Here is a 14585-nt window from a genome sequence, read left to right as displayed (position 1 = left end):
GACACCGACACGCATTGAAATTTAGATGGTGAATCAAGGCAAGATTTTCCCCTTTATAGGGGGGTTTCTAAATCCCCAGGTTCATCACACTTCCGTTATTCCGTTTCATTCCATACGTTTTGCCGATTCATTCCTCTTTGCATCTGTGGCCGCTCAGATTAGGTCTCTCTTCAGTTAAAACCCCAATTTGTTGTTCCTCACGCTGAGGTCACAGAGGACCTCTACATCTCCTCCCTGGCTCTGCCGTTAGCATCCGGATAACTCAAATGAAGGGCTCGATGCGCAACTTTAGTTGGTTGTTCTTTCTCTCTTAACATGGTTTTCCTCATGCCTTTGATTATATTATTTTCTTCAACATTTGGTTTTGTTGGTCTTTCTTTCATTTATATTTCTGGGTATGTTTATCAATGCTTGGATTTATTACTTTTTTGTTAACTTCAATTGGCATCGTCCATGAATTCTGCAGCAGACCAACCCACGCTGGAGAGGAGCATTCACGCGGCACCGACCTTACTATGTAATTGAGGGTCTAATCTTCTCTTTCAATTTTGGGTTTCCTACAGTTCTGCTTTGTAGATACCGAATTTGAAGGACTTCCATTCATCTGAATTGCCGCCCATGCTCGCATTTTTGGGGTTAGAATTGAATGAATGTTTCATGCATTTGTGTTTTTCTTTTTTCCATGCGGGTTTCTTCTAGGCAATTTGATATCTTACCATCATGTTGTCTTTTTCCTTTGAATTCTTAACAATTTTGTTAGGAGGACATGCCTATTGCAGATGAAATATTTTGTCCTGTGATGGCACTGATGAAATTTAAGTAAGTTAATACTTTTATAATTAGTTTTTTCATGTCATCCTACCATTCTTTCTCTATCAGATAAATATGCAGCTGTTAATGGATACTAAATTTGAGTGTGATATATATATGTGTGTGTGTGTGAACAACATGACCATTCAAGGAGCAATTAAAAGTGCTAATAACACCAAATATGGCTTAACAGCATGCATTGTGACCAAGAGCCTAGACATAGCAAACACTGTGTCAAGTCGATTCACGCGGGCATTATTTGGATCAATTGTTATTTTGCCTTTGGGAGGGATTTTGGAATGGAAGCTCTCTACAAGTACTTGCAAGTTAAATCTGTTGTAAGTTGTAATACTTATTTACAATCCTTCTTGGCTTTAAATCAACATCTTCTGTGTTGTTGGTGTATCTGGCTCCATCATAGTGCGATCTTATAACGATTTGAGGGTAATAATATGGATTTTTCATTGGTTTCCATTGTTAGCACATGTTTATTTGATAACCTTAGTTTGTTCTTAACAGGCACCTTCTGACTCCTTTTCTCACTTAGGCGTTTGTGGAGACCATTCTTGCTCCAAATCTGCTACTCAACATTGTGTTATTCCGAAAGGTCCGCATCTTTCTCTGTTGTTGATTTTCTTTGGTTAATATCCCCGTGCATCACCTTTGAGTTACATAGGAGCTAATGTGTTTTTGTTGTGCTTTTCTCTAGAAATTTACAGGCCTGCCAGTTGCAATGAGGTTATTAGTCAAAAGTTTTTTGTCCCATTGGCTTAAGGTATCTGTATAAATTGGTTGTCCTTGAGCTTCAATGATAAAGAAACATTTAATGGTATCTTGAGTTGAAATCCTTTTTGTTTACCTTATTGAGATTCTTTTTTCTACACTATGAATCAATTTTATACAACTTGGTGCTCAAAATTCCCAGATGAGGATGACTGCTGTAATTCATGGTTATACTTGGAAGTCATTGGACCCTAGGAATGCTTCGGGTGTTTTTAGAGCCTCATAATTACGTGTAGCTTAAAGAATTAAGAAAATCAGCTTTTGTTTCTCTTTTTCCGTTAAAATTTGTATTGTTATTTAATCGTTGTGGCTACTGTTTTGACACTCTATTTAACCACTTAAATGGGTGTTACTATTAGAAATAAATTTGCTTTTAATTAGAAAATAAAGGTTTCACAGTTACAAAATGAATGGGCATGAGTTATTATACATTGAAGAGCATTAGTTATGTAACCACTAATCATTAGCTTTATGTCTATTAAATATATTTAATTGAGGTGTTAAGTATTGATTATGAATTCCATGGGAAAGAGGTTGGTGGCTGACGTAGCAGTTGGTAAGAAAGGTGCTGCTTGGCTATTAGATGGCTTGGAGTAACATTCTTACATATGACAATATTTTTCCTTTGGCAAAGTAGCATCATCACTCTTTTCAGTTTTTTAAACCTCTTCATAATTTAGATGTGATTAAAAAGAGGGGCCTTTTTTATTTTTACCAATCTTGAGTGAGGATTCTCTTCACTCATATAATGTTCTTGCAGATTCCGACACCCAAAAGAGGTGAGATTGTAAGCCAGCTTGGTGATGCATTCAAATTGGATCCGTTCATTGAACTTACTTTAATGTTGTATTTGCAGGCAATGGAATTTCTCAAGTCCCTTGAGGTATGAGTCACTTTAATGTTTTAATCAGACTCACAAAGATATCTAATAAATAAGTTATATTAAAGGAGATGATTGTCTTCTAAAAAATATAGACATTAGTCACAGTATAACAAACTCAATTTTGATTTGGTTAGTACTGATATCAAACTCATCTTTTTGTTATTTTGATTTCCATTCTATTGTTTTCATGCTAATTCTTTGTTTTGGTTATGTATCTCGGGATCCAGATGGTGTTCTATTGAAGGTTGAGATTTAATTTCCGGTCCCTGACACATTGATTTGATATTATCTGAAAAGGAAGAGCCTTTCAAAAAGGAGGTATTAGATTCATCGATTTTGATTTTGATTTCCATTTTATATTATTGTTTTAATGCTAATTATTTGTTTTGGTTATGAAGCCCAAGACCTAGGTCACATCCAACAAGAAGAAGCCCCAAACGCGGTGAATGAATGTATTTTAATATGAGATTTCGCTTGGTGAAACTTTTAACTTTTAGTATAATTTTGTGTAGAAGCCTCTTAGTAAAAGTGAAGCAGTTGTTGCTTCTAATGTGCTGGATAATAGTTTTGCTTTTGATCCAACCCTCAATAAGATTGCCAAAAATGAGGAGGGCCTATATGGAGAATCAGAAAATCCTGCAACTGGGAATCAACAAAAAGACATCATGGGATCTTTTGACCAAGATTCACCACCAACCCAGAGAAAACTAAGCTGGAGGAAGCAGTAACACATGCAGATACCGCTTTCAAAGTTCACTTGGTAGGTGTTTATTCTTTTGAAGGGGTTTACTTGATTAAATAGTTAATTGTTATCACATCTGAGGTGGGGATATACATGTTTATGAGAGGAGAAATAGGAATGGTGCAAATTGTAAGAAGAGAATGGTAGTGGATGGTGTAACAGAATGTTATCATGGCAGCAAGGTATTGGAGAAGGCAATTGTGCAATAAGTATAGTAGCAAAACATAATTCTGGGAGTAAATTGGTGGCTTAGGATAAGAGGGGAATGTGTGTGTGTCAGCTGTGATGGTTTTCTCTTATTTCTGCATTATTTTTATTCAGTAAAAAGGAGAGGGAAAACTATAAAGATGAGGAGAACGACAAGGGGAAAGATAAAAATAGAGAGAAGGAGAGGGAGATAGATCGAGATAAAGAAAGGTCAAGAGATAAAGTAAGTAGAAAGACCCATGAGGAAGATCATGAATTGAGTAATGTTGATGATAAAGTTGACTGCCCTGAAAAGAGAGATGAGGAGGTTAGGTATGACGGAGTTGTTGCTTTAGCTTGGCTCATTAATTTTTTTGCAATGTGCGATATGGTTTTGTTTCTATGTAATTAGTAGTATTTGCTCAAATTCAGGTGTTGGTTTAGTTGAATTATAGGGATAGGCATAAGGCAAAGGAAAGAGAGAAAGAGAAGCATACAGATAGAGAAAAGGAGACGGAAAGCTATAGAGATGGGGAGAAGACTACCACTTTACCGTACCATTTTATGTTATAATTCCTTTGCTCTTTTTGAATGGTTTCTTTTTCTCTTAGGCTTATACCACATAGTACTGTTATGCCATAACTTAATTTTAACAAGAAAATGTATCTATCCGCTTAGTCGCTTACAGTCTTTTACTGGAATTTGATATTCATACGCTTTTTATTTCTCGATATTGATCTTCTTTTGTTTGTCGACTTAAATTATAGAAGTTAGGTTGTTAAATGGGGCTTTCGTGCAGTGGAAGGACAAATAAGAATGCTTTTACTTTGCTCACTACTTTCTATTTTGATATAATGTTTCAGCTTATCCCCCTCCTGAGACTTTCTCTAAGGCATACAAGCTGTGAAAGAATCTCTCATTGAGCATATCCCCCTCTTGATTCCCTAAGATTAGGGATGGCAATTTTACCCAAACCCATGGGTACCCGCCCGAACCCGATCCGATTTGACGGACAAAACCCGAATTGACTAGATTTGGGTTTGGGTTTGGGTTTTGCCTGTTACTGTAGCAGTTTATGGGTTTGGGTTTGGTATTAGTTAAATCCGTGCCCAAACCCGCCCGAACCCAAACCCAAACCCATAGGTACCCAAAACATAAAATTACAAAAAAAATACCTCATACATATATATTTATTAACTTTGTTCTTAGTATTTGATGATTAATTGCACTTCTGTATGTTTGAGAAAGTAAACTCTAAACTATTTTTGTCTCACTTTGGTGATGGATGAGGGTGATGAATAGTATTTTTTTTTCCTTTCTATGAATTTCACCTTTTTTTTATAAAGTAGGTTCTGGATCAAGTTATGGGATGAGTTGTTATTTCACGTAAGCAATGGATTTGGGTTTGGGTTTCGGGTAAATCCGAAACCCAATGGGTTTGGGCATGGATTTTATTTTATCGCCCATAAGGATTTGTGTATGGGTTTGAGTTCTGGGATTTGGTTTGGGTTTGGTAATTGTAAAACCCGTGCCCGATCCTACCCGTTGCCATCCCTACCTAAGATATATCAGCTGTGAAAGAATCTCTCCCCTGGAATTTGAGCATGTCTCTGGAAACATCTCTCATTTTACTTTTGTGTGCTTGCAGAAGTTAGTTGTCAGTGATTGAATTGTGAAACTGTATTACTCCATGTGACCAAGTAAACTGCTTTATTTCTAATGCAGCCATCTTCTTTATGGTGGAAGCCTCTTAATTTATGCAAATAAATGATGAGGTTTTTCATTATTCCAGGTGTTGGTTTATCTAGCTTTACACATTGACATTTGAATTTTAGATAGGTCACTTGAGATTTATGGAGCCTTCTATCAACAACTTCGATTTGAAAAAAATGCATATCGAATTAAAATTCACCTCATACCATGGGGAAGACAAGTTTCATCCTTGCCTTTATCTGCTTAGCTTCTTTGTTCTTAAATTTTGCAATTATCTTCGCTGGATACAAGATGAATGGTCAGGGCAGAGAAAAAGAAAAGTAGTTTGCAAAGTACAGTAGAAACTCTTTAAATTAATAATGTCAGGACCGGAGAAATTTATTAATTTAGAGAGTTATTAATTTATCGATAAATTAATAATTATTAATTTAAAGAGTTTTTAAGTAATTATATTATACATACCAAACAAAAAGGCAACTTTATGATACAATACAAAAAATACAACACCTGAGCTATTGGATGCAATAAGAAAAGTTAGAAATGAGTTCCAAATAGACTTGAACTTTAAAGGAAAACAAACAACTATTGAATCATATTTCAATAGAGTGTAATATATTTTTTTCAGTTTCTATGAATTATTAATTTATGATTTTCTTGGGACCGGAAATTATAAAGGATTCAAGCTGAAGAAGTCCAACAGGTTCTAATATTATAATATTAGAAGTAAGGTTGTTGATTCTATTAAAATGTATCTCTTTTCAAGCTGTGACTACTGTTTTTCCTTGGTAACCTAAAGTTACTAATTGGCCTTTAGATGGCGTAGCTATGGATGATGTACTTTGTGAAAGCTCGAGGCATGCTAATGGCCATGCTAATAGTGATCCTGGAATGGCTTATCAGTCTATTGATGATAACTTGGAATTGCATCAACGGTTATCATTTTGGTGTCATTTTTTATGCTTATTCAATTTTTGTTGTCATCTTTCTATTAAGAATTATACTGAATCATGTGCAAATTTGGATTGCCTTTGGAATGAGCATCTACAAGCTTCCCAAATGAATCTATAGGATACTCCTCCATTTTTCAAGGAGCTACGAACTCGAGCACTGCTATGTGTTCACCTGTTCTTCCAGCTCCAAGGTCATATTCTGAATTATTTAATATTAACAAATTTATTTTTTGGTCTCCCTTGAATTTTAATCGTTATTCAGACGCAGTCTGAGGTAGCAGATTGGAGAGACTTGCGGGTCATGCGATTTTAATACAAAACATGCTTTGTAAGTTGTTTGATACTTGGATATTATATATTAATAATTTTGGTTTTTTTTTTAAATTTGGCCATTTTCAAGTCTCATGTTGATAATTACATATTCTTTCAACTCTCTTATATGTGAAGGGTGAGTTATTAAATGACTGAGGCATCCAGGAATGTTTTTTTTTTTAATTTGGCCATTTTCAAGTCTCATGTTGATAATTACATATTCTTTTAACTCTCTTATATGTGGAGGGTGAGTTATTAAATGACTGAGGCATCCAGGAATGAAAAAAAATACTTTGGCAATGACATGATATTCATCATTATATTAATCATGATTCTTGATCCTATTTTTTCATGATGTTGTGGTTGAATGTAAGGTGGAAAAAGAGAGGATTAATGTGAGGGAGATTAAAGCTTGCGTCATTTGTGATGTTGAGTGATTATGATAATTAGGTGTATTTGGTTTCTCTAAAAATAAGTTCTAAATCATTTATAAGAATAGTTGGAGTTAGTAATTTACGTATGTGTGAATTAATTGAAGTTTATATTTAGTTCTATAATTATTAATTATCTTTAGACCTCATGGTTATCTGTTGTTGGATACAACAAATAATCTCTCTATCTTTGGTGTCATTGAGATAAAAAAGATGTTACCTTTTGGAAATGTTTTTTTTTTACTCATTCTAAGGAAAACATTTAACAAATTTTTGTGAGGTTAAAGTAATTATTTAATAAATAAATATGGTAAGTATTTTAATAAAAAGGTGATATAGAAAATATCTTAAGAAGAAAAATTAAATTTAAAAGGAATGTATAATATTAAAAATGCTTATTTGTGACAAACAAATAAGGAAAAACATAATTCCCAATTTTAATCTCAACTGGCAATGGGAAAAAATATATATGATAATATACTCAATGACTTTTATAAGCTTATATATGTTACTTTAAGTCTTCAACTTCTAAATAAACTATTAATATTTTATATTAAAAAATTAAAGAATGCAAACATTTAGACAAACAAATAAACTAAAATAAGAAGAGCTAGGGGACATATGAGTTGGGGTGGGGAGATCCAGAGATCAATTCTTGGCGGGTGCAATTTATCTTTTCGATGTACAAAAAAAAACTCAAATAAATATAATTATTGTACTTCTAAAAAAATCAAACACATTCATCAGCAAAAAAAAAAAAAACTTTCAAGTTTATGTTTTTTTATATCTAAAATTAATTTTATTCTTTTTATTTTAAACTTTCTTTTAATAAGTATAAAAAATAACATTTTAAAAAATTACAGGCTGTCAATAATGATGAAAACCACAAATAAATTAATAATTTTGCTTCTACAAGACAAAAACAAACACATTCATCGCCAAAAAGACTTTAGAACAATGTACCATTTATAAACATTTCAAAAAAAAAATGTACCATTTATAAAAACAAACACATTTATCACAAAATAAAACTTAAAAATTTATGATATAATAAACATTTATTCTTTTAATACCAATAATATTTTTTAAAAAATAACACACAAATCTTAAAAATACACATAATAAACAAAAATGAATATCCCCCGTGCATCGCACGGGTAAAAAATACTAGTTTTAGCCTAAAAATAAAGTGCTTAAAAATTGTGGTTAACCACTTCATAGACAATTACTGCTGTAAAATATAGGCATTCACAATTCACCTTAGTTCCAAAGTAGAGTTTGTGTAATTCTCTCTCAGTACTCAACAGTCTCTTTCTTTCTTTCCCTTGCTTGAAGATGAAAGCCTATTGTTGCCCACTCCCCATTCATCCAAACCCACCTCACAAAACCTCCCTCTTCACTCCAATGGCTTCCATTCCCACCTTCTCTTCTCTCACCACAATCTCTCCCCATTCAAACCCCAACCACCACCACCACTCTTGCACACTCCCTCTCACCTCTCTCTTCGGAACCAGAATCACCCTCCACCGCCCCGCCTCCTCTCGTTCCCTTCATCTCAACACCAATTGCCGCGCAACCTCAGCAACGGTGTCGTTTAGCCTCCCCACCCCGTAAGTTTTTCTCGCCGCCACTGCGTTTGAAAACCCTCAAACGGTGATGGGTCTCTCGAATTTTCTTCTGGGTCGCCTCAAATTGCTTAAAGTTTCAACCTTTTTGTTTTTCGTGTTTTTGCAGGAAACCTCAACCGGATGCACCTGAGAAAGTTCCAAAGTGAGTTCGTTGTTCTTGTTGTTTATGTGTATGGGTTAATTGGGTTGTGTATGAGTGTGTTTGATGGTTGTTTGTTTGGTTTAGGTGGTCGGCGAGGTCGATAAAGTCGTTTGCAATGGGGGAATTGGAAGCGAGGAAGCTCAAGTATCCTACCACAGGAACTGAGGCACTTCTCATGGGGATTTTAGTTGAAGGTTTGTTGCAATTGGTGTCTTTTCAGTTTCAGTGGTAGCAAAATGCATTGTTTTTGGCCATGAAACAAGCGCTTCTAGCTCCTGTCATTTGTTTTTGTGTGTGTGTGTGTCAGTTTATTTAAGGAAATTGTTCTTCTAATTACAGAACAAGTTTAATTTTTTCTATAATAATAATTAGATAAGATTTTCCATAAAGATTGGCGTATACCTAATGATGTAGACCACCAGAGAGAGATTGGAAGAGAGGAGAGATAAGTGATAGATGTGATATGTGATGTGATGTTACCAGAAGAGAGAGATACAGAGAAAAATAGGGATGTCCCAAGGTGTATACACTGTTTGGTGGTACGTTTGGTGGTACACTTATCTGTAAGGTTTTTTAGGAAAAGAGAAAGAAAACAACATAGAAAAACTTCGATCAATCAAGTGTGTGAATCAACTAACATGTGTTGTTCTACCTTAAGCACAAGTCTCTGGCTTGAGTCCCTGTGTATACAGCTGCAATAAGTACTTGGTAGGGAGAGCTTTACTGCCAATAATGATCCTTCTCCTATCCATCTCAAAAGGATGGCCCCAGTGGAGGTTACATCTGGTTCATACAAAACAAAAACATAGAAAAAGCTTTTTATTGCTTCTATCCTTTGAAAAAACGCACGTGTATATACTATAGTATCATGTAAGCCTAATTCGGTGGCATGTTCGCTTCTTTTTAAGTTTCAGTAATAGCTTGCTTAATGCCAATTTGCCTGAAGTTAAGCTTGTCAGGCACTGGACTTATTTGATTGCTATCAATTGATTATTGAAATGCATATTGATGGGTTCAATTAGCTTCATTTATTATGAGTTCATTTTCAATTTAAATGTGTGCATGTATGGCTTGCATGTAAGAAAGGGCGTAAAAGGTTAATTCTGTAATGTTTTCTAGCACCTGCTTGGTTTTCCTTGCAAAATTTACTTCCAAATTTCTATATTAAGATCGACATTGTGCAGTTATGCTCTAAATTATGGGTGGTCAACTTTGTACTTCAAACCTTCCATATGGATCAAGATGTTCTCGAGTTTGGACGAAATTGAATCTGGTCAGTTGTGTTTATTTTATTAGATTCAGCACTTGTACATGAAGTGGTAAATCTGGATATAGATTGGAAAGTGGCAACACTTCTGTATCAAAGAGCTGGTTCCAGTGCTTGGTTTAATGGTGTTTGAAAAGAGAGAAACCTGACAATCTTCGAATGAATGGAAAAGCAATAGTTAAGGTTCCTTGTTGTTAGTGGCAAGTATTCTCCTATTTTGATTGGATATGCTATAACTGTTTCATAATCACATCACAGCAGATACTAATTGGTTATTCTTTCCAACTAAGATTTTAAACAGCACCCTTAAAATTTTGATGGGTGTAACTTTGAGCAGAAATGTTTAATTGTAATTGATCCTATAGTTAGAGAATTTGTGGTTGCCATAACTTGTACTCTTCCAATTACCATTGGGATTCATGTGTCCTGTTTTATTGATAGAGAGTTGTAGACACTGGTTAATCATCTTTATAAATTGATGACTGCTGTCTCGAGGGTTGAAAATTTCCTGGGGATACATATCCAATTAGGCTATCATGTGGTATAGAAAGAGTAATATTCTGGACACACTGAAAAGACATGCATTTTGGACAAAATTTGAGAAGTATCCCATTATTCTCAAATGGTAGATAGGTGGATCAGAGAAAGAGGGAAAAAAGGAAAATGTTACCTTTTGTTTCATCCCTTCAAATGAGTTATGGGTCAATAATATATCATGAGCTAGGCATCCTCAAGTTTAATGTCATTCAAGATGGTCATTTACTTGTAGCTTTTCTTTCTACTTTTGAGGAATTATATGTGCTGTTTTGAAAGGGTGCTGTACATGACCATGATTGGTTCCTTTTTTACTGTGAATTTTAGACGCTGTAAGCTAAACTAAATGTGTCATTCTATTCTTTTTATTCGTTTCTTCTAGTTACCATAAAGTCCTTCTTAAATCTTGTTGACAAGATCCTGCCATTTATATTTCAGAATAAAGTCTTATTAAGAATTTTAATGAGTTTATTCCCTAGGATTCTGGTTGGGGTACCTTTTATATAGCACTTAGTCTTTTTTTGTCCTTGCAGGAACAAGTAAAGCTGCAAAATTCTTAAGAGCCAATGGAATTACTCTTTTCAAAGTACGTGATGAAACGGTAGAGCTACTTGGGAAATCTGACATGTATTTCTTCAGTCCAGAACATCCTCCTTTGACTGAACCCGCTCGGAAAGCCCTTGATTGGGCAATTGATGAGAAATTAAAGTCAGGTATGTATAGTTTCCATGATGACATGTCTATGCCTTTTTGTGATCCGCTAGATTCACCATTCAGTTTGTAATATCCCATTTTCAAAGGTTGTGCCAGTTAATTTACTTGATGCATGAAATGAGATCTCTTGGTAAGCTTGCAAGGTCAAATATAAAAGTGAAGGTTCCTGTTGTCTTGTTTTGTGCCTCTTCTGTTAGAAAGGGGCTGAAGTATGAAAAGTTATTTCATGACGAAAGTATCAAGGGTTAATTAAGGGTTAAAATTGGTAATGTGAAAGTATCATGATATGCATCCTGCATTATTTGTTCTATAACTTCTAAGCTCCTGGCTTGTCCACTGTATACTCGAGTACTAAGCTACGCGTATCAATGCTGATGTATTTGCTTTCTGACCTCGTGATGTTGCAGTCTTACAATGTTCATCTTTAACTTGCTTCCTAATAATACTTTTATTTTTTTAATGTTTTTTCTTGTGCATTTACCAAAATTATGATGTCAAATGTAGGTGGAGAAGGGGAAATAAACGTGGCTCATTTACTTCTAGGAATTTGGTCACAAAAAGAATCAGCAGGTCAACAGATCTTGGCCGGTCTAGGTTTCAATGATGAAAAAGCCAAAGAACTTGCAAAATCAGTAAGTCTCAAGTTCTTCTACTGTATTTGCTGATGAATGCTCAATGTGAATTGAAATATGGTTTTCATTTCTTGCAGGTTGATGGAGATATTGACTTGAGTTACAGGAGAACAGCATAGAAGATATTTTTCGACAAAGGTTGATTGATAGCTATTGACCCTTGGTGTTGCAAGTTCCTCTAGGGGAAATTAACAATGCTCTTAGTTCCAAAAAAAAAATGCTCTTCCCTAATTTTATCAACAAGTGCCGCCTGCAAGCATTGATGTCCTTCAGACTTCTATGTCAAATATGTTGTACACTAATTTCCAATTGGGGATGATGCGTTCTTATTCTTTTTATACAAGTTTTGTTCAAGTCAAATCTTTTAACAGGGTGTGATGGTGGAATTACAGTCTCAAGTTGCTTAATCTTCCCCTTGTAATGTTATTCCCCTTCTAGAATTTGAGATTTATCTGTACCACTTTTCCTTACATCTGAGCCTTTTCATCATAAAATTAAATGTAATGAACCCTTAAAAGATCTTAAGATGCAAGAAAGAATTGATTTGTTCATGTGTATTTGCATATTTGAATTGTACTATGAGGTTGGTTGAAAGGTCTTTTCAACTCGACCTATGGATCCGGGAAGGTACAACATACATGCGCTAACTAATGCCCCTAACTAATGCCCCGTTTGAAATAACTTATTTGAGTTTATCCTATAGCTAAAGCGTTTATGCAAGTGTGTGTCAGAGATTATGAAAATAGCTTATGATTTACATATAAATTGTTATGAGCTTATTTTTAAAGGTTATTTAGATTAGTAACCATAACCTAATTTCAACTTTTCAATAAGTTTCATAAATTAGCTTATAAATGAGTGTTTATGAACTAGTTACTTATTATCATAAGTGCCTAATTAAGTTGTTTATCCAAACGCACCTAAATCTAAGTTTAATTGCTATCCTAGTTATTTTTGTTCAAATTTGAATAACCAAATAACATATTTAGTTTTATTTAGAAATTAGGCTCTACTGCACTTTTGGTTATTCACTTTATGCGAATATGGAAACTAAGTTCCTAAGACCTAAAGTTTAAAAATCATAGTATGAGTCTCAAATGTTTATTACCGCTTGTAGTTTTGGTCATTTCCACTATAATTCGAAAAATACTAAAGTTTTTGCTTATTATTCAAATTTTTAATGTGTTGACATGTGAGTTGGGCGTTGGGATGGATGATGTTAACTAATCGACTTTTCCCCTATGCCAAATCTATAACATCTTCATCACTATCATCTTCTTCATATTCATCTCCCATACATCAAATGGGGGCAAATATTAGTGTGAAAGATTCATCACATAAGTCGTAGGAAAAAATTCTCCTCAACTCAAAAGTAGTTTTACACTTGAAATGAAATTGAAAAAATAGCACAGTGTCACTTCTACTTAAATGTCAAAACCCACTCTAGTTGGCAAAATGTTTTTCTAATTTTTTTTTGTTAATATTTTTGTTTTGTTTACATTATTAAAAGAAAACCTGAATGCTAGTTTTTTTTGTTACAAGAGGAAAGCTAAAAACGAAAAAACTACGGAAGCACATCTAAATACATGGACACAATGACATTAGACGGAGAAATTGTCCACACACATCGTGAAATCCCCTCATGTGATGCTTGGCGAGCTAAGCAGTCAGTTGTATTATTCCTCTATCTTGGGACATGGTTAAACACCACAATCCACTCATTGTCGATTAAAGCACACACTCTACCAATTGTATCTCTTGCCTAGAATATTCGTGAGTACATCCACTACCTGACTACAATTTGGGACACAATGAATATTTCTAAACCCCAGGTCCTAAGCATGGCTCAATTCAGCTTCCACAGCTAAAATCTTCGCAAGGAATGCATTCCCATGGTCAAAATCCGTCGACATGCCTGATAACCAGTTGCCATGTTGGTCTCGAAGAAGAGCCCTCGTGCCCATCCTCTAAGTTACCACGTTCCAACTTCCATCCATCGCCTACAAAATATGCCCATCACCACTCGACGACGCACCAATCTGCTCATCTGTATTGCTGCCACTTTGTGCTCCGGTCGAGGGTCTTGGCCATCTATGCCAGTTCGCACCGTCAATAATGACATTCAAGAGGACGGAGTTTCGTGACAAGGGGCTGTCGTCGAACACAACTTCATTTCTCCATCTTCATACCCACCAAAGGACAACAAAGCGAAGCACATCTGTCTGCTGCATAACAAGGGACAATAACCAGCTGTTGAATACCACATGCTCTCGAAGAGGTGGGAGAAGCATTACAAACTACAACTAAATGCTCTAAGAGTCTGGGCAATGGCGAAAGACGTGGTCTACGTCCTTCTTCTTTGCATTACATCTACTGCAACGTGAGGAAGAACTTAAATGATTGTTGAATCTCTTCGTGTTGGTGGGGAGAGCCTCCTTGGCGATTAACCATAAGGAAAACCTGATTTTTTATGGGACCTTCGTACGCCCACTCTGCTTCCAATATCCTGGAAAAACTATATATGTACTTGCAATAAACACATATGTAGAACTGGTAGTGTAAAGACCATTTGGTGACTCCACCCATCGAATCGAGTCCTCTCCATTCGGGTTTCCAACCCCCCCTTCTCCATAGGTCCGCCACATTAAGCTCGGTATCCGTGATGTTCACAAAGGGCACACGATCACAAAGCCTCCCAGTCCCTAACCAATTATCATACCAAAGTGAGGAATTTCCATCTCCCAAATGTGGCTTGTAGCCGTTGGCTAGATAGTTTTTTGCATAAATAATGCGCCTCCATATACACGAATCACCACTCTTATAAGAACCTCCCAAGACCGAATCCTGTTTCATGTATT

The 14585-nt window shown here is 35.3% G+C and overlaps 1 protein-coding gene and 1 pseudogene across 1 annotated transcript; both read left to right on the top strand.

Moving 5' to 3' along the window:
• Nucleotides 1–766: 766 nt before the first annotated feature.
• On the top strand, nt 767–1748 carry LOC130735468 (aldehyde dehydrogenase family 2 member C4-like; annotated as a pseudogene).
• Nucleotides 1749–8131: 6383 nt separating this feature from the next.
• On the top strand, nt 8132–12290 carry LOC130738454 (ATP-dependent Clp protease ATP-binding subunit CLPT1, chloroplastic-like). The gene is made up of 6 exons (XM_057590433.1): nt 8132–8420; nt 8545–8580; nt 8665–8774; nt 10915–11094; nt 11600–11727; nt 11805–12290. The coding sequence occupies exons 1-6, from the start codon at nt 8146–8148 to the stop codon at nt 11844–11846; spliced, it is 771 nt and encodes a 256-aa protein (XP_057446416.1). The 5' UTR covers nt 8132–8145; the 3' UTR covers nt 11847–12290.
• The last annotated feature ends 2295 nt before the right edge of the window (nt 12291–14585 follow it).

This window comes from Lotus japonicus, chromosome 2, assembly GCF_012489685.1.
Source record: "Lotus japonicus ecotype B-129 chromosome 2, LjGifu_v1.2".
NCBI lineage: Eukaryota > Viridiplantae > Streptophyta > Magnoliopsida > Fabales > Fabaceae > Lotus > Lotus japonicus.
This window is presented reverse-complemented; position numbering and strand designations above follow the sequence as displayed.